The sequence below is a fragment of the Orbicella faveolata genome, unplaced genomic scaffold (assembly GCF_042242905.1).
Source record: "Orbicella faveolata isolate gen_17 unplaced genomic scaffold, um_ofav_v1 contig_35, whole genome shotgun sequence".
Classification (NCBI taxonomy): domain Eukaryota; kingdom Metazoa; phylum Cnidaria; class Anthozoa; order Scleractinia; family Merulinidae; genus Orbicella; species Orbicella faveolata.
Genome location: NW_028301564.1, coordinates 25,932,899 through 25,953,017, shown reverse-complemented (window position 1 = coordinate 25,953,017; position 20,119 = coordinate 25,932,899). Strand labels below are relative to the sequence as shown.

Genomic DNA, 20,119 nt, shown 5'->3' with positions numbered 1-20,119 from the left:
CCGATGTTACCAGTATCCGCCAGTTTCCAAAATTGCTACTTTAGCGCGTTCAGTGACATACATTTTCCAAGTGGAAAATCGCTGAACTGAATTGTTCAGTCTAGCATAGAATTGAGTAATGTTTCAAGAAAACGGCGAAGAAAACACAGGGCCAAAAAAAGCTGTGAATAATCCTCAAAACACCATTTTTTTTCTAAATATCTCGAAAACTTCTAAATATCCCCAAAAATATCCGGATATTTGCGAAAAGGTCTACTCTGGCCGAATCAACTTATATAAGGCATTAAAATTAGGAACTTCATGTTTTTGCTGTCCTCGCAGAAAACTGAATATCGCACCGCTAAAACATATCAAATCACGCTCCATTTTGTGCTAAATGACGATTCACCTGGTCAGCGGTTTATGGTGTCGATTCCTTCATTCCTTCATACTCAGGAAATGAGGTAATACCTGAGAATTTGTTATGCGCGAAGGAAAGGAGACGAAAAAATATTGAAAATTTCAAGTTGCCCTAACAAAGGTAAGTTAAATAATTTTAAGAGATATTTTCTACTGGGTCTGAATTTGATTCTTGCGGAACATTCGTCAGGTTATTTCGCTTACTTCGTCGCTGAGAGATCGAGATAACTGGAAAACATTGGGGGCAGTTTCGACGGAATCAAATTGATATTGCCATTTATCCTTACGTTCTACCGGAGTGTTTCACCCTTTTGCTGTAAGATCTGCAATATGGTAAAGACGTAATTAGATGCTTGAACTTCAGTCTCAAAGTCTCAAAGAATTGTCGATATTTTGTTGTTAAGTTCTCGACACTTGGACATGGCCTGCACAAGCATAAGTTGTCAAGGGAAATATAATTCGTTTACTTTGGGTCATTTTACGTTTTTACCAGTGTGCTTTTTTAAAAACAAAAATCGCTCTACACCTCTGTTGTCGACAGATATACGGTATTTCCCCCATAGTAGAATATTTTCTAATTGAAGTACTGTTGATTTACTTAGCCGCCTGGAGAATATTTAAAATCTACTTGTGTGCGAAAGTATCAACAACCTGCCGTTGAAACAAACGGGTGCCCAGTGATCGCGACAGAATAAATATACAAATAAACAGAACAATCACGGACTCGCAGAGCGTAACACTCTCGAAACATACAATATGAAGTCTTTGAAGACCTCGGGCGAGGCTTTCTATCTTAAGTTGTAGTCTGAAATGTACGTCAGGCAGATAACAGGAATGAAGTTGTGAAAAAGCAACGGAAAAAGCGAGAAAGATTTCTTGCTTACTGTTTGTCAGTCTTTGCACACGTTTTTGCCAGAAAGCTCTCTCTCGCAGGCAACAATCCAAAATGTTTAACAGAAGCATACACCAATAACTGTTGAGTTTAGCACATGTCAATCAAGGAAGGCTAAATGCGCTTCCCTGGTTTAATCTCCCTCGGCCAGTAGATTTCATCACTTGGCATAATAATTAAATAGAGCCACACGAGCTAACTAGTTAGCAAAATGTCAGAAATCAAATATGAACATCTTAAATTTGATCTTGCGACCGGTACTGTATCTTCGCAAATAATTACTCAGCTTCGCAGGCCATTAAAAGACCTATTTTCCTCACGTGACAGAGGTGAGAGGTGGGTTGAAGGGAAAGGGGTGGGAAGAAGCCCGGGCTCCGATCCGCCATATGGTCAGCGGAATGACACGGATGCAAGTCGGAAATCATACAACGAACCGTTAAGATTTCTAGATTCTACCTCTACGGGCGTGGTTCAGGTTTGCCGGCAGGAAGAGTTATACCAAGAAGATTCCAACGAACACCTATTTGTACAGAATTCTAACGGATTCTTTGTATTTCTAGTGGATTGTGAGCCCCTTAACTAAGTAAATGCCATGTCTTAGCAACTGTAACTATAACAAAGTGGGATTTTATGCTACACATCTTAAGTGGTAGCCAAACAACATCCTTAACCTCCTAAAGATTCAACGAGCATCGCTGTCAGTTCTATATAGCCAGGGCGATCACGCCAGTAAACAATGCGCACTACGTTTTTCCATTTGTGGTTTTATTTGTTAGTTTTCCTCCCTTATTAGGAAACGAATCCCTGGATGAGGTGAAGGATGAGGGCATTTGTAGTTTTACTTTTGGCTGGATATGCTATGTTATGCCAGTCAGGTAAGCACAGTTTCAATTCGTTTATTTGGAGATCTATTTTACAATCAGGTTACTTGTCCTCGTTTTCTATGAGCGAATAGTCAAAGAGACGTAGCCGGAGTTGACAATTTGCTCACAGAAAACGAGGGCAAGTAGTCTAATTGTTTTGGTAGACACTCTAAAGATTAGAACACAAAGCCGACAATTTTGTGAATTTTTAACCTATAAGTTAGAATACTTTTCAGTTTCAAGAGCAGTCAAGGCGAGCGCGATCTTTGTCTATCACCGAATAGAAAACGACGAGGGAACCAATCAGATTCGCGTATTTCCAACAGGAGAAAGCTGAGAGCCTACTACTGATTTGTTATAATGATTATGTGGATGAAAGGTTGTAACTTTGTCCCATGACTGGTTTATGCATATGCACGCGCGGCATTTATACCGCGGGTCCTCGCCTCCGCGCACAAAAATTTGCACGCCACTTTTAACATTAAACATTGTCCGAGGCCAGAATTGTCGTAGGGTTTAAAGAATTTAGTAATTTCGCTTGAATTGTTGATTAAGTAATTAAGGAGGTTGTTGATTTAATTTACAGGAAACAATTCAGAGACTTGTCAAAACCGTTATCTCGCAGCAAACGTGTAACGTCTCAAACTGCTCTAACTTACTTGTTTGCTTTTTTTTTTTCCATGCAGGATCCATAAAGAGAATTAAAAGAGGTAAGAATTACCGTATGTGAAAGTGTGTAGTATTAAGGATGGCATTCGGGTCACGTTGCCCACACGAACTGTTTCGGTAAAGGAGGCGACTTTGAGAATAGGTTTTTCCATCCCCGAATAAGATGCTAGTTCAGCATTCTGCAAGGTCGCCGTAACGGCTCACTAGTATCTATTAATACTCCTGGTGGGGGAAAGACACTGTAAGAAAAGAGCGTCTTGTCCAAGCCGAATATACAAAGATGATCTCTGCAAGGGCTTGAACTCAGGTAGTAACGATTAACCTACTATATAAGTCCAAGAAGCGTAGAATAAGCTTTCCTTCTCCTAATGAGACATCGTTGCAGTCCACTGACAACTAAGGCTCAAGTCCTCGGAAACACGCACATCTACCCTGATCATAGCAAGAGCTTCACCGGATCACCCACGACAACTTATTGTTATAGTAATACCGTTTGTTGCTTAGCAACGCGACTGGTTTTATAACTCTAGAAGTTCTTTTCTCCCACAGGATACCTCTCGAGGACTGGTTTGTGTGTTAAGCCTGAGGCCAACTTTAAAATAAAAGACCCTCGGCTGAATTTTTGGGGCGTGGCATATGTGCTGCCAGATGACGCTAACCCCAAATGCACTGAGTCTGAGTGTTCGGAAGACAGTCACTGTGACGCTGACCGGAAGTGCTGTAGGAACTACTGTGGAGGCATGGTGTGCACACCTACAAGTAAGCACTATTCTTCTCGGCCACTTCCGAGTTGCCTTTTGCCTGGGTGTCAAAACGAGTCTTCATGCCAAACCATTCATATGAAAATGCGTTCCGCCTACTGGTTCATTTTCATGCAAATCACACTCATTTTCATATAAAAGGTTCGTTTTGAAACAGAGACACAAGGTAACTCGGAAATGGCCTATTTACGAAGAACGCTACAGGGCAAGGTTGACGCCTTCCGTTAATGAGAGTTTCCCACTTAGGAGTGAAATGCTTTCGCTTAAATTGTTAAAGAGCTCAGTCACGGTATTTTGAATTATTTTGGCCACGTACAAAATTACCTTTAAATGGTAGGAAATCTGAAAATAACAGTTTAATAAGATAGAAAAACACCAAAGACTCAATGATAAACCATAAAGGAACAAGGATGGCTAAGGATGGAGAAGATTAACACGGATTACAAACGACGAATTTGAAAAATTGAGGCTAAACTTTTCAATATGCGGAAACCGTGACTGAGCTCCTTTAATAAAGGAATTGAAAGTTAGTTTAAAGCCTCAGGATTCAGCGTAAGGGATCGGCCGCAGGGCTCTTTGCATGCAGGGCTAAGGTTTATCTACGATAAAGGGGCAAGGAGTGAAGATATACCTTCCCTGGACAGAAAGCTTATCCATTGCAGGCAAGAGACCATGATCTTGTCGCAGGTTATTCTCTAGCTTTTTCCTTTTTACCTTGTCACAACAATTTTGATGTCACCAACAATGATTCTAAACTTTCATGTTGTGTGGTGAGATGGCCCTTTTAAAAATCTTAACCTTGTATCTCTTCTTTTCTTTCAGTGCGAGATCCAGACCCGTGCAAGGTATGTTAAGTTAAGCTACGTGCCAAGGATATTATTTGAAAGCGATTTCTATTAAAACCCGAGTTTTTGCAATAAGCGATTTCCGAGTTACTTTTTACCTCTGTTTCAAAACGAGTCCTGGTGCACAACCTTTCATTATCTTTCATATGGAAATGAGTTTGATTTGCAAGACAATGAACATGCTAGAAAAACTAGCTTTAATATGAAAGCTTGTGAACTGAGACTCGTTTTGAAACAGAGGTAAGAGCAACTTGGAAATGGCTTATTGATTGAGACGCTGCAAATTTACAACCACCTGCATCTCATTATCTGATATATCTGCATTCCGTTCCTTTAAAAGGCTGTCTGATTGTTTCTCCATAAGTTCCTGTATTTCAGTTCGCGGTTGACAATCCAAAACTCCCGAGTTTCAATTGACAAAATTTCCCCGAGAAAACCACAACAAAACAACAACACAACAAATTTTCCATGGCGCAAGCGCTCTTCCGCAAAATCCGGGAACTTTTATTTGCAACTCTAAATTTCAATATGTCAATCAATCCTCGCGTGTGACTTATGTCAATCAATCAATGTGTAAATCAATCCTCGCGTGTGACTTCCGGTGAAAGTAATTCCCGGTTCGCTCTCACAAAAACTATTTTCTAAGAAATGGGGAAGACAAAATAACACTAATCTTGTTTTCTTCCTTTTTGGTGTTTTATCAGCAATTCAAGTGTCCTGTCGGTCAAACATGCAAGGTTCAGTACGTTCCATGCGTGATGCCCAAATGCAAAGACGCCATCGCCGTCAACAGACCAACATGTATTAAGGATCCATCAGGTACGTTTGACAAACTGACCTATCTTGGTCTCGCCTCTTTCCGATCTACAGCGTGCAGTGTGGAGAAAACAAACTGTTTCTGTTGAGAATGGTGGGGTTGGTGAGAGACAAAATGGGGAATTTTCCGCCAACAACTTAAACGAGCTCAGTCACTGTATTTTGAGTTATTTTGGCCACATACAAAATTACCTTTAAATGGTAGGAAACCTGAAAATAACAGTTTAATAGGATAGAAAACACCAAAGAGATAATTATAAACCATAAAGGAACAAGGATGGCTAGGGATGGAGATGACTGACACAGATTACAAACGACGAATTTGAAAAATTGAGGCTAAACTTTTCAATATGCGCAAACCGTGACTGGGCTCCTTTAATAGAAAGATAATGTTTATTTACACACGAGCGTGTGAATAACCAGGAAAAAAAAAAAATTTGATTCCCCAACGGGATTCAAACCCAGGAACTCTCTGACACCGAGCATGCGCTCTATCCCCTACGAAGAGACTCAGGGTGGGCAAGGGCATGTACCAGGCTCATATAGACAAAAGTTTCACAAACTGCGAGAATCAGGAAAGTCGAGAGCGTACTGCGGGCTTCACATTAACCATATGTCTTTATGTACTGCCATATAGAACGCTCTTGACATGATAAGCCCGCAGAACAGGTAGTTTGGTGAGGTAGAACGTGAGGCGCTAAGCGTTTGTGTCACGTTCCGCGCTCTGACCCGGTAGTAAGGAACATTGCGTTTGTTTTCCTATCTAACTAACGAGCTAACAATTTTCTATCTATTTTCAATTATCAACATTTTTTAAACGTTGCTCTCTTTGGTTCTATGTGATCCTGCTTCTTCTACAGCGGCCGCACCTCCTCCAGGTAAGGAAAATCAGATTTGGAGAATTAAAAGCTTTTGTCTCTAAAATAGAATTGAACGTATGGCATCGCGGGAGGGCTAGTAAGACGTCACAGCAATTTCCGTTGCCTTTACCGAGCCCAACCTAGCCTGTTCTATTCGTTTGGTTAGAAGTGGGAAGTCAATGCGAAGCACGAGTGGAAACTGAAAAGGCGAGGGAATTGGGGCGAGAAGGGGTCACTTTCTTCCCAGATTCCACTCGTTCTTGCACTCGCCTTGGTCCCCTTTCGTACGCCCTCGCCAACCCAGAGCCTAGAACAGGCTGAGCCAACCCAAGCTACGGTGAACTGGTGTCAGCCGAGAGAAAACGCAACTGATGTCCTTTCTTAGTGCAACTACCTTTCACCGTCTGTTCGTCCATATATCTGTCCATTGTTCAAGAAGTAAAGGTTCCATTCCCCAATGTTGTATTGAAATTGGTCAAAAGAAACAGACTGTACTTTTTGTTTTCTCGCAGCAATGCCTCCGGCAGCACCAGCGATCCCGGCCCAAGGAGCCTATGGACCTCCTATGGCCCAGCAACCGCTGGCATACCAACCGCAGCCACAGGCACCTCAAGCGTCTTTCATGCAGCCACCAATGGCGCCCATGACAGCAGCCATGCCACCGGCCATGCCACCGGGAATGCCACCTATGGGTGCATTTCAAAACGACGAACTTGGTAATGAAGCCGGTTTATTACCCGGTTTAGCAGGAAATCAACCTGGTATGGAAACTGGTCTTAGCGATGCTTCCTTGATTAACGCCCTCCAAAATGAAAATCAGGGGCCGGGGCTTCAAAACGATAAACTACCACCAAGCGAACAGAGTAATTTTTTTCCACCGCCACTAGCATATGAACAGCAGCAACCCTTAGCAGATGCGCCGGCGAGCGAACCTCCAGCGGCTAATCCCGTGATCGCACCGCAACCTGGCTGGGAAAGAAGTTCAAGAGTTCACTAAGTGCGTCATGTACGAGCACTTGACAATTGACTGTCGAAAGGGCCTCTGAATGGAACGCCCGTGTAAAACTGCGACACTACTCAGAGAGGAAATGTTTTGTACACACCTTCTTCAGGTTCTTCTCCAGCAGTATGCATTCTCTAACAGTAATATAGAGATTTAGAGCATAATAAACGAATGGCTAAAATAAGAAAGAAAGCCAGACTAGACCTTGGAACAGGAACACTCGGAGAACCTTGACAAAATTGTAACATATCTTCAGACGGTAAATTCTCTTGTACATACGGTTTCTAATTTTCCGATGTAATATTTGTTTAATTTCTATGTATCATGAGGTAATGGTAGCCAGGACAATGTGGTAGTAACTGCTCAGCGAGGAAATAAACCAGACTGAATTTCCATCTTTTGGTCTCTGCTACTAGCTAGTTCAGTTGAACGTGATATTATCCCAAGCCCAGTGTGTAAACAGTATTCTTGGCATATCGTAACATTTACAGCACTGTGGTAACGTAGCCTCACTCCGTTAATGCACCCGCTCATTCCCATCTTTATGTCACGTTTTTCTCAGCAAAATGACAGTCACTTTTTTTTCCTGCACGCCCGGTCGTTGAAACTGGCACGGCCAACACTATCTGCTTGAAAAAGAATAAATCTGCTATGCAGCGGATAAAACGCATATTATACCGTGCACCGGATAGTGATTTATCTGATTGATAGCATAATCCACCGTTTGAACAACCTGGAAAGGAAGATTGCGTGACAAGCCGGTCGGCTGTAAAGAATCCAAACTTTTCTGTACACCCTTGAACTGGTTTCTTGAGATCTCAACAAATTGATTTCCTATTACAGTTTCGAGTCTCTTCTCTGTATTTTTTTATTTGCTTACTCCTTTCTGTACAACTTGACGAAACAAGCCACCCTGGCAAGTTCCGTTACAGGATCGTTTTCGATTGTTCTTAAAAACAATGGAACTGAACGGAGGTGAAACACCGAGGGCCTCCACAAAGCCACGCTTTTGACAAGCTTGACATGCGCAATTAAGCAGTACGTACTGGCGATAGTTTCGGACGGTCGCTCGCATCCCGACCGCCAGTCAGGAGAAATGAAGACTCCGGGTACGAGAATGAGGCTTACTGGAAACGTTTCATGTGAAACTGGGTTTGATAAGGATGGAAGAGTTTGTGCGAACATCCCCCATGTTCTTTGCGGCAGACTTAGCCTGCGAACAGACTCCCGACGAGCGCGAAAAAAAGAATTCGGCGTACGCCCCGCCCCGATCGCTTCGCTCTCCGAATTCTTCAGTTTCCGTCCTCGCCGGGAGCCTGTTCACAGGCAACGGCAGACTCAACCTATCCACACCCCATATATGGGATACCGCGCCCAGATCCCTGGCAACAGTTAAATGATAACCGTTTTCAACATGCATCTTGTGCCTTTTATTCCTGTTACTCAATTTACGTTCTGCCATGAATATAAAAAAATCAATTCAAAATACCTATCCTAAAAAATGAACTCCTGGTATTCATTCGTTATAATAATGTATAAAATCAGCGTCTTATAACCCCTCCATTCCCTACAATCAGCAAAATTTGATTCCAGTCATAGGCAGGATAAATAATTTCATTACAACTTTAAATTTTAAATTACTAAATTTCTGGAAATGTCATTCCTCTATTAGTCTCTACAATCAGCCCGCTCTCACTATACAGTAAATATTCTACTCTTGTACAAAATGTAAATGTAAATATTCATCTATTTAGTCGTTAAATTAATCTGAACTTGAACAAAAACGTACATGTACAACTTTGAGCGAAAGCACAACACCGTCCAGTGGGGAGAGGGTGAGGGGAAGGTGAGGGGAGACCACAATCAACGTTCTTGTGTGGAAAATGTATGAAGAACATTTAGTCAGAGGTTAGCCTCACACACAATGATAAGTAATTTAAGTGGGCCTTGTTAAATGGAGTCTACAAGTTAGATGCAGAGGAAGGTGATGGTTTTTGTGGTTGCGGTTAAAAATGTCTTCCTAGAAAGAAGGCGAAAAGAAGGCCTTGGAGTTGACTAGGTAGAGATTGCCCAGGACAAATTCTTCTGTTTCCTTCTTCGTCTCCAAAGAACAGTATTATGATATTCTTTGTTATATGAGAAAAAGAGAAAACGATGATTTGTGCTCTCGTGTAACAAAGCGCTTTCATGAAGCGTCCATTTAACTTAATGATTTACTCTGCATGAATATAGTTCAGTCTATCTGCCGATAATCTCATTCTGTAGTTATTATAAGTCTGTGGTGGAATGCGTGACTCCAGAAATTGTCACTAACGCTTTTCGTCTCTGTACGTCTTCGTACGGGGGCGGGGGAGGTGGCATACCAGGGCTGCGAGCTCGGTACTGAGGAGCTGGATATTTCACGTGATTTCGGGGTCGCCAATCGTCCTCTCTCCTTTTGGATGGGGGGCTGTGAGCGCAATACGGGCTGGACCCGTGGGAACTCCAGCCACGCCCGCTATCTAGATCATCTTCACTACTGTGATACTCGACCATTGCCTGCTCAAACGGGTAATACATATCCGGTCGCGAATTACCCGTGGGGGATCCTGTCCCCGGCGGAGCTTGATATGTCATCGTCGGGTGCATCTTTTTGATCGGGTTCGGAGATGCATCGATCGGTTGTTTACGGGAGGTGAAGACAAAGGCCTCGGCCGCTTGGCGCGGGTTAGAAGTCGCTTGGTGGAACATTTTCTTGGACGCCTTCAGGGCATCTTCCCGACTTATGTCTGGCTCATGATAGCTACCGCGTTTGTCGTCTTCTTTGTTATTTCTACGCCTGAACTTCAAGCAGAAAACTGCTATCAGGCAAACACTTAACAGCAAGAAGCCGACGCACGCTCCAACCACTATGATCATCTTTATGTCCGAAAAGAAACTCCCATTCCCCTTTCGGGTTTCCACCACACCATTGTCCACTTTCGTTGTAGCTGGAATGTCCCCTGGGAGACCGGAGGGCGGAGGTGCGGGAGTAATGAATTTGACCGAGATTATCAAACGTAGAAAAGCCTCCTTTTCGATGAAACCCGAGTCCGCAGCTCTGATTGTCAAAGTGTAAGCTTTTTCGTTCAGTACCTTTCTGAGTGAAATTTTCCCGTTGCGTTCGTTCATGTGGAATACTCGACGGTTGTTCCCACTAACGATGGAGTATTTCACAAGGCCGTTTGATCCGGAATCTCTGTCGATCGCCTGTAGTTTCAAGATTGTTTCTCCAATGAAAACAGCGTTTGACAGAGTCATGTTATGACTACCTACCATTCCAACAAAAACGGGCGAGTTATCGTTCATGTCACCCACCGCAACGTTCAAAATAATATCCATTTCCACGCTTCCATCTGATAAAACAGCAGTCAACGAGTAAGAACTGTTCGCCTCTCGATCCAACATTCTTGTGGTTGTTAATATCCCCTTCTTTTCGTCTAGAGCAAAGTCGGTGGTATTCGTGGCCAATCTTACACGAAGCAGTTTGTCTGGTGCTGCAGAAGTGAGTGAAATCCTTCCAACTTCAACTCCTTCAGGTTTATTCTCCGCCACGCTAAAATTATGTATATGCTGCGAACATTTAACGACGACTTTTAACACAGTTTTTCCATGTCGAGGTACGCGGCCATCATCTCGAACATCAATGTTCACCGTAAAAGATGAAGTGAATACGCACCATAACTTCACCCAAACAAACACTTGCCCTGTATTATCAATTTCAAACCATTTAGATGGGTCTTCAACGCTGCCATTACGATCACCTATGCGTACGCTTTCCACACTGTAGGTCAACTCGGAGTTTCTCCCATCATCTTCGTCGGTCGCTGTCGTCCTCGCGATTACCGCGCCTGGAGTGACGTCATCACCGATGTTCACGTCGTAAACCTTCCGAGTGAACCTCGGAGCGTGTCTGTTGCTGTCGGCTAGCTTGACAGGTAATATGTAGCTGTTCTTTTGTGACAGTGGCTTACCTTGATCTTCAGCCACGATTTTGATTTTGTACTGCGCATGTCGGTCTAGACTCAGTGGCTGTCCTATTATGAGGATATATTGCCCAGCGAACATCGGCTGTAAGCTGAAGTCCTGCTTGTGGTGCTGTAGAGTGACCGTGACAAGGCCATTGGGTCCACTGTCTCTGTCTTGCACCGTTACCAAAGCAACACCAGTATTGAGGATGGTGTCCTCGGGAATTTTGCCCTGCTTGTCGAAGGCGTCTGGGAGCAACTTCACAGTTATTTCTGGCTTATTGTCGTTCTCATCAAGAACCTGTAAGCAATTTGAAAACATCTGTTTTTTAGCTGAACCAAAAGGTTAAGACTACTTCTCAGGATTATCACTTTGTAGCCGTTTTTGGGGTCGCCATTGAATCCACCCCCATTAATATCTATTGGAAGGAATGACTGCGTAACGAACCAAACAGAAATAATGAGTTGCATAACCAACAGTCTCCAGGTATATACTGATAAATGTTCCCTTGGCTTCTCTTCAAACCTTACTGACTACAGAAAGGAACCTGATCAATGTGTTGCAGAAAGAAATTTCCCATATTTGAACTGGAATTGGTGACAAACGTATTGACACGAAGCGCGCGTACAAGTACACGTTTGTTCCAGGGCGAGAAGAAGCGCGCGAAACGAGAGCAGTGCGATGTCCAGAGGAAAAATTAGCCGTCGTATTTCGCGTTCCCGAGACTATGCAGAACTTACTCTTTTCACGTTCTTGTTTTGCAGAGGACGGTAAAGAAATGGACAAATATTTATAGCGCACGTGCACAGCTATTGTTTTGCTCATTAAACGTTTTGTTTGGTGACGTTCTCGTTGCCGTCGTCATTACTGTCCCATCCCCATCCCCTTACAGTCACAGAACACGTTCTCTGCATGCCTGCCTCCTCCCCTCCCACGTCTCCCTCAACCATTATCATTGGTTTTCTCGCGTGTTCCGTTTTTGAACTACTTTAAAAATTGTACTCCAGATAGATCACTGTCATCGCTAATATTTGCTTCTATATTTTATTTGGGTTAAACGTACGAATAGGACACCTTCCTTCTGAATTTGTGCAATTGCTCTGCCAGGTTTCCCACTATTTATAGTCTGTCTACACTTTGGGGTCGTGTTCTGGGTTTGGTTAACAAAGCCAACATATAGATAGACAGTGCTGATATTGGCTTGACGCTGAACTGTTTTTCTTTTCTTTCTTTAATTTTCTTTTCACCTTCCTGCCGCCAGTTTTCCTAGTCCACTGGCCACACCAAGTTCAACGGATTTTTAGTAATAGACGTTGGGTTAACTTGACTAACTTAGTCAACGAAAGTCTGTACAAACCGAACTAATATAAGATTTCCACGCCGGTTTTGTTTTGTGTTTTGTTTTGTTTTTTTTTTCAGGTCTGAGTGCGGGTCTCGTGACGTCAAACTCGATCGAGTCCCTGGGAAACTGCCAAAAGGGGTTAAATCATAGCAAGTTTTTATTCTCACTTATATCAGCCGATTAAAAGAAAGCAGGAAATCCCAGAACTCACGTTTTCCGGAAACTGATATACAGGTTACGAATGATAACCAAACTACGCACGCAAGTTTATATTCTATTTTCAAAGGCGAGCAAAAACTAGTAGTTTACTGGAGCAGCAAAATCGACCTGAAAAAAAACCTCGCCACGTCCCACGCTTCATCAAAAGTAGAGCTCAAATTTTTAACGTTTGTCTTTCGTAATGCGTCTCAGTCTTCTCCAAGCGCATCTTTTTTCCTTTTTGGTTTCTTTTTACTTCGTTTCTGGTTTTCTACCTTGGCTAGCTATTATTTAGGCTGGCTTTCTTGACTTGAAGATAGTTTTGTTGAAAGCAGAAAAAAAAATGCTCTACATTAATGTTGGTAGACATTAACAGCCAGATGTTGTATCGCTGTTGTATCGCTCTCTCCCGAAATCCAGCCTTTCTCTGTGTCGCGTGTTTTCGTGCGGTCAAACAAAATAAGAGCACTACAGCGTACTGTTAAATCTGTCCCCAGGAGCAGAAATATCCGGGGATATTTGTACGCGATTTGAGTGTTTTCTTCGCTTAACTTAATGGCGCTGGATGACAAATCGTGACCTGACTTCCTTGTTCATGACTCAGTTTAATAGTCAAATCAAGCTGAGTGTATATAATTTCTTAAGCCCTCTCATGAAATCGAAACTTTAACCCTTAGCCAATTAATCCACATTGGACTTATCCGGAAATTTCTTACGCCAGACACAACACTGAAATCCTCCCAGCGGAACAGACGCAATTTGAGGAACAGATTAACGTCGATGACAAGAACGGTTCCCCGCGCGAAGGATGAGCGTCACTGCGGGAGCGTCACGCGCGTTACCCTTGTTGATAAACGAACGTAAACTGATTAATTATAAAGAGGTCATTTATTCTAGTTGATGTGTGTGTTTTCTTTTATTCTATCTTTAGGGGAAAAGCTCACTACCCAAACTTTGCCAATTTGAACTTGTCAAGACGGCTTTTATTTCACGTTTTTTTTCCATATTCCTTCTTCATTCACGCGCAATTCCGTTGAAGTCGTTGAATAATGAATCGACCTTGGTCATGACATGGTCACATATCAATTTGCAAACTTGCGGCAAGCTGTTGTTTTTAGTGACAAACTTGTTCTCAACACGCCTCAAACAAATTCTAAACAAATTAGACAACACAAAACGAGTATATTTTACAATGCATTTAGCCTTTTTTTCGGGTTAAATTCCCAGGAATGTTGCTTGCGGTTAAAATAAATGCGTCGCCATTAGCATTGTTGAAACAGAATTTCCTTTGGCCATTTATCACCTGATAATGGTGAATGTCATTGCGGTTGCCCTCAATACATTGTCATTTTTGAACAACTAAAGACGTTTTTAAGGCTTTGGTGTGATTTGTAACATGCACAGACCATTTTGTAAAACTTCCGAAACATTTTTACACCCTACGAATTTAGAACTAGTTCTATTTATTTCACTGTTTAGCTAAGTCACGCTCCAGATATTTAGGTCACCAAACAAAAATGTTCAAAAAAAAGGAGAGAAAAGAAAATGCAAAATAATGAAACGGAAATGGGCTATACTGCAACCTCAAACCATATATGCAAGACGAAACACGTACACTTCTTTTGTATGTTCCAAAGATAATTTTAATTGTAGCTCTTGAAAAAGCGTTCTTTTTCTTTCAATCCATCTTTCAAGATTTCCGCCGTTCTTGACTTGAAGTTTGCAGGAACAAAAGCGGTAACAGCAGTTGTTTGCTAACGTTAAAATAGCTTGATCACCCATCCTGTGAAGTCGGCACCGAAAATAACAGTGGGCATACATGGCGAGGCGGTTCGTCTCGTGTTTTTGGTTGGCAATATATTGAGCGACGCCTTTAAATCGTAAAACTTTAGGCTGCCCCCTGAAAGATGATTTCAACAGCATCTTTGGAATCGATCACAAAAATATGCCACTGGCAAAAATAAGGGCATGGATCGGCCACATAATGTAACTTCCGGTTTTGAGTTGGGTTTTATGCCTTTGATCATCCAGACAAACTTTCGACACTCCGAGAAAAGCTCACTACATATTCTTGCCTCACAGTTGTATACATACAACCATTAGAAATATAAACACGTCTGGTTCATCTTTGATGTTTGCCCACCCTATTCAGGAGAAAGCTCTTTACTAAACCGTGAACGATTTTGCGGAACTTTTCTTTCTCTTTGAAATGGCAAGGTGTTTGGCTTTTAAAACTTAGCTTCTCCAAATAATAAATTTTCATAAACTAGAATAAAAATCCGAGGCCAATATCGACTTGCAATGAAAATCTGCCACGGAAATAAGAACCTAGGGTTTTGTATCTAAGAGGTGAAAAGAAACACAGCTCTTGGGGCCAGTTGATTTCACTATATAGAGTGTATATCGTAAAATACTACACTTTTACTTGAATGAAACTGAAATGTTTTTGTTTCACCGTGGAGGATTCCAGACAATAGAGATGCCCCACAATGCAAGCGCAAAAATGATTTGACGTTTAAAAGCTACCATGCAATCAAAAGCACAGCACAGGTACTTCATCATTGAGTGTCTGCCGAAAACAACGCTGGAGTCCTTGAAAATTACTTCATTCTTTTTTACCGAACGTAAACAAACATTTTTGGCCTGTCAACATTTCAGAGATATCAGTGAACAGAAGGCATACCTTGTCCAAACTGTAGAATTAAGAAACATAACTTACATCCGGAGAGCACGCTAGTTTTTTTATTATACCCTGGAAAATTGAAATACTGGGCTTCAGATTAATTCCTGTTAGCACGTTTAGCGCGGATGTTTTTCGATTTCGGTTCAATCGCCGCGCTTATAATACACACAAAATCCTAGCTGGAATGCAAAGAGGACCCCACACGTAAACTGTAATCAAAACGAGAGAGATAACGGGGCAGCTGCCTTCTCTCTGATCCTATCTAAAAACTACGCTAACAAGCTTGCTAAAAAAAAAACCTTTTAAAAGGCGAAACTGGTCCGATTCCCGAAGCTTTTAACACGCGAAAAACACCAAACAAATATTTCACAATGACATGCGTTCACAAGTTGAAAGCATTTACATTGCCTTAAATGATATGCAAATAGGAAATGTCTGATTGAATGGGTCTTTTTAGAGTGTATGCAAATCCTAAGTGGGGTGTCATTCAGGATTAGAACGCAGTGGAAAAGCCATCGAAACAATAGTGTCCAACACAAAAGGTTAGGAAGAAATGATGGAGCGCCGCCCGTCGAATTGAAAACTTGGCAAACAGAAAGCAACCAAGATACTAACCACGAACGCTAACAAAGAGAAAGTCTTACGCGAATTTTAACACAAAGAGATGGCGCGATTGCAGACTTCTTTAACCTTTCATTTTGAAATAGATATGCCATCTATCAAGGAATTAGTCCTTAATCGTAAAGACAGGGCATGGCTTCGAGGGCACAAAACTGTATATTGTGTCTAATAAGCCAACATCATTGAATTCACAGCAGGGATTAATATAGACTTTCACGATAAGGGTTCATCAGAGACTGATGTTATCTCTCTCGTTGAAAAACAACACTAATTATTTTCCTGAATCGAAGCATTTGGAAACCAATCACTTCGAAACGAAAGAAGATACGGTGTTAAAGAAAGCCAACAAAAATCTATAACTTCGCACGCCTGTAATACAAATATAATACTGCCTTAAAGTTCATTCTTCCAAAGAACTGTCTCCAAACGATAAGAGAATTAAAAAAGTTAATATGTTGTAATTTAAAAAGCAATAATTCTTTCCAATGTTTCCCACTTGAATAGAGCGCAATGTCAAATTTCACGCGAGCATTAAGAGATTTATTGTTGTAAGTTTCGCCAGTGAATTTTTTTGACAGCTAGCTAGTTTTAACAAGAGCGTTTAATTAATTTCGGCTCTCACAGTCTTGTAACATATTAAAGATTAAAGAAAGAATGGATTTTGAAAAATCCAAACTTAATTGAGGCGAAGTGATGAAGTTCTGTTACGTTTTGCGGTATTGAAAGATCATAAAGCAACCTCTCGCTTTTCGTTCAACAGTCTTTTCGCCTATCTATCAACTGGTGTTAAAATAACATGCAACTCTTTAGTGTAACTTTCAACATAAACTTACCAAACCTGAAAAGTCAAACTAAATGAACAATGGCGATGAAAGGAGGACGCAAGGTTCTTTAAACTACCATAATGACACACAATAAATTAAAAAAGGCCATTTTCTCCGCGATTATATAATTATTAGCTCGATTGTGACCTTGCAAAAGAATCAGCAGAACGTCATTTTGTGTCGAGCGTTTAACTTCATTTACGAGTGCACCTACAAAGAGATTCAAACTCTATGTACACAATGTACACTAACCTTCACATTTACCACAGCAATTGACGGAATGGAGTCCGGTCCTTTGTCTCTCGCCGTCACCTGTAGCTGGTAATCCTTCGAGAGCTCATAATCTAACGCAGCGTTTGTACGGAGTTCGCCCGTTCGCGCGTCCAGCGTGAAAAGATCTTTATATTGAGGCGGAACTTGGAGAGAGTAGACCACTTCACCGTTTGTACCAATGTCTTTATCTGTCGCAGTAACATTCAGCACAAACATTCCTACAGGAGAATTCTCTCTAACCTCGTCGACATAGAGATCTTTGCTGAATTTGGGAAAGTGATCGTTCGAATCTAGAACTGCGATACTCAAACCTTTGCGTCCAACCCTTGGTGGGCTACCCCCATCTCTCGCCTCGATCACCAAATAGTAGCTGTCGTTTATTTCGCGGTCCAGCCTTTTCGACACGACAAGTTTGACTTGAAATATTTCCGAAGTAGGGCGCGATACTTTTAAGTCAAACACCCCACCGTCATTCCTGTCAACAATCTCGTAACTTTGAACAGAATTGTTACCAATGTCCGAATCTTCCGCCACCGTTATTGGCAACTCTGCACCTAGCGCAGATTCTTTAACAGAAATATTCTCAATATCCTCCTTAAAAATGGGACTGTTGTCATTTATGTCTAGAATCTTGATCTCTGTCGGTATAGCCGCTTTCATAACTCCTTTCGAGACTTGAACTAAGATTTGAAATGTGTCGCGAACAAGTCCAAGGGACACGTTCTCACGGTCTATCTTCGCGGCAGTCCGTATAACACCAGTGCTTTCGTCGATACCAAAAGACGTTTGCAGTGATCCTTGGAACTCGTATCGAAGCTCTCCCTTGATATTGTCATTTGTGGCCATTGCTTTGACTATGGAACTCTCTGAAATGTCTCCTACAAAAGTGTCAGCTTCTAGTTCTTCGAAAACTTGAAATGTCATAACGTCCGAGGCCTTGCAAAATGTGAGTAGCGATACCAGCCACAGTAGCATTCGCGCCATGACGCTCGCCAGCTAAGTGGGGCTAAATTTCGAACGCTCGGTGATTAAATAGCAAAATGAATAATGACGCCGATACGACCGACAAAACACCGCGTAATCCTTCCACGTAAAAATGTGAACTATGCGGAGTGAATAAAGATGTTGCCTGGAGCACAGAGCGTGGTACGGAAAAGATCGTGCGCCAATTTGGCGGTTGTATATATTTCAGGCACTTGACTTCACACTTCTCAATGTTCGCCCGTTGTTGCTATTTTTTTTTTCCTCGCACTAAACCTGCTTCCCATTATATGAGTCCATACAAAGAGATTGCCAAATCCAAGCCGGCTGTGCAGTCAAGGATTCGTATCCCTTCATCGCAATGCACCCACTACAGGTAACGATAACAGGTTTGTTCACTCTTTTCCTGTGTCGTTGACAAGGTGTTGACCAGTCAATCATCAAACAATTCCCCTGGGGGGAATTTTAACACAATTAAGGCGGACAATGAATGTCACACAACGGAAGCAGGTTGAACAAACTTGTAAACAAGTTCTCCACTAAGTGAAATGACTAAATAGCACGTCAAACATTCGAAAATGGAGCGGATTTATTTAGTGTTCCGTGCGTTAAAAGCTTCCTCTCGTGTTTTTTTGTTTTGTTTTGTACGGGTATTTTTGATATGCAACATCGAAACACCCAAGTACGTAAACACGAATAATCATTCCTGATCATATTCAATATCATATCTTTATGACCACGAAGAATGCTTCATTGTTGTTTGGTTAGAAAATACATAGGCTGATAAACTGTATCAAAAAATTGAGATCATGAAAGTTACATTCTTTTGTTGGGTTTCATGTTCGTTGTAAAATAAAATCAAATTAATTACCGATAAGAAAGAACCCAGTAAACAGGCAGCAGAAGAATGAAGCTTTTAAATTATTTCTATCGTGAATAAATCAGGATCGGCTTGCAAGGTCAAAAAGGGCCGCATAATCAAAGTTTAATAGTTTCAACAAACGGAGGAAACTGTCAACTCTTTAGCGGCGCATTCAAGCATTACGAGAAACACCTCCCCCAGTGACAGACTTGTAGACAGGCTACGAACCCGAGGGGGCCTAAGACGGGGTAGGGGTTGAATACGACCAGGGTAGCGTCCGGTTTCTTGCGGCAATTTGACTTTGAAAATCCACGATGAAGAGGTAAAAATAACACTCTTGAGACTGAATGAAGAGATCTTGAGTCTACTTAACGATTTTCCTTCCAGCAGATAACATCTTATTGAAAAAGTCGCGTTCCGTTTACTGTCTAGTCGTGCGTTGTTTATCGTTTTAACTCCGTGTGGTCCGGCCTGCTGCAGAGTGGCGTTAATTCAAAACAGCTGGTGATTATTTTGAAACGGCAGGAGTACTGATTATAATTGAGATACCCTTTTTTAAACGACAGACCTTGATGCTATCGCACAGCTTGTCTACCAACCTTGAAATTGGACAGAGGCGCGAAGTACAGCTCGAGCAAATAAAGAGGGAAGATCCCTTTTCTTTCACGCTGACTCTATTCCGTATTTAGTTGTTTCTTTGGTCTTATTTTCATCATACAAGGCCCATGATACATTTTCAACACTTAAAAAAAGACGTGCTTTTTAGGCTAAACAACAGACCGCTTTCTTTTCCAAACGCGCCGCACGGGGATCCCCGTCCAACCCTTTTATCCGATTCCAACTTGTTTCTTCTCTGCTTCAAATTCCAATGAGAAGAGAGATGCCCGGAACAACGTTAGTGTAGAATGACGAGAATACAGAGGAGAATGAAGATCAATAAGTGCTGACTGAGAAAACAGACCGCTCTTTTCAGGAATTTGCCTTCAGTGCTCCTGTCTTTTCAACAAAGAGTATACCGATTACAACCGCTCAAACCTTGAGTGATAAAAGTTATTGGCTTTATATAAGACAGAGATATGTTTACTTTGGCTGCTAATGAAAGATTCAGTCTGGGCAGGGGTGAAAGAGGGGAGCGGCAGATGCCACTCATTCTCCAAAGTCTTAAAGGGGCGCTTCCACGGCGATTTTGCTTCATTTTTTTCAAGAGTGCTAAAATCATGATTAGCACCTTCGCTCGAAC

The 20,119-nt window shown here is 41.9% G+C and overlaps 2 protein-coding genes across 3 annotated transcripts; one reads left to right on the top strand and one right to left on the bottom strand.

Moving 5' to 3' along the window:
* Positions 1–419: 419 nt before the first annotated feature.
* On the top strand, positions 420–7,503 carry LOC110043534 (uncharacterized). 2 transcript variants are annotated; one of them, XM_020748997.2, is made up of 8 exons: positions 420–520; positions 2,085–2,166; positions 2,841–2,864; positions 3,373–3,582; positions 4,407–4,429; positions 5,134–5,248; positions 6,106–6,123; positions 6,618–7,503. In XM_020748997.2, exons 2-8 carry the CDS (start codon positions 2,112–2,114, stop codon positions 7,100–7,102), a joined length of 930 nt encoding a protein of 309 aa, XP_020604656.2. In that variant the 5' UTR covers positions 420–520; positions 2,085–2,111; the 3' UTR covers positions 7,103–7,503. The 2 variants fall into 2 exon arrangements, with proteins under 2 accessions (XP_020604656.2, XP_089129576.1); XM_089273450.1 differs by having other exon boundaries at positions 2,068–2,166.
* Positions 7,504–8,514: 1,011 nt separating this feature from the next.
* Positions 8,515–18,455, bottom strand: LOC110043533 (protocadherin-11 X-linked-like). The gene is made up of 2 exons (XM_020748996.2): positions 17,016–18,455; positions 8,515–11,395 (listed from the first exon to the last, which is right to left on the bottom strand). The coding sequence occupies exons 1-2, from the start codon at positions 18,018–18,020 to the stop codon at positions 9,377–9,379; spliced, it is 3,024 nt and encodes a 1,007-aa protein (XP_020604655.2). The 5' UTR covers positions 18,021–18,455; the 3' UTR covers positions 8,515–9,376.
* Positions 18,456–20,119: the final 1,664 nt, after the last annotated feature.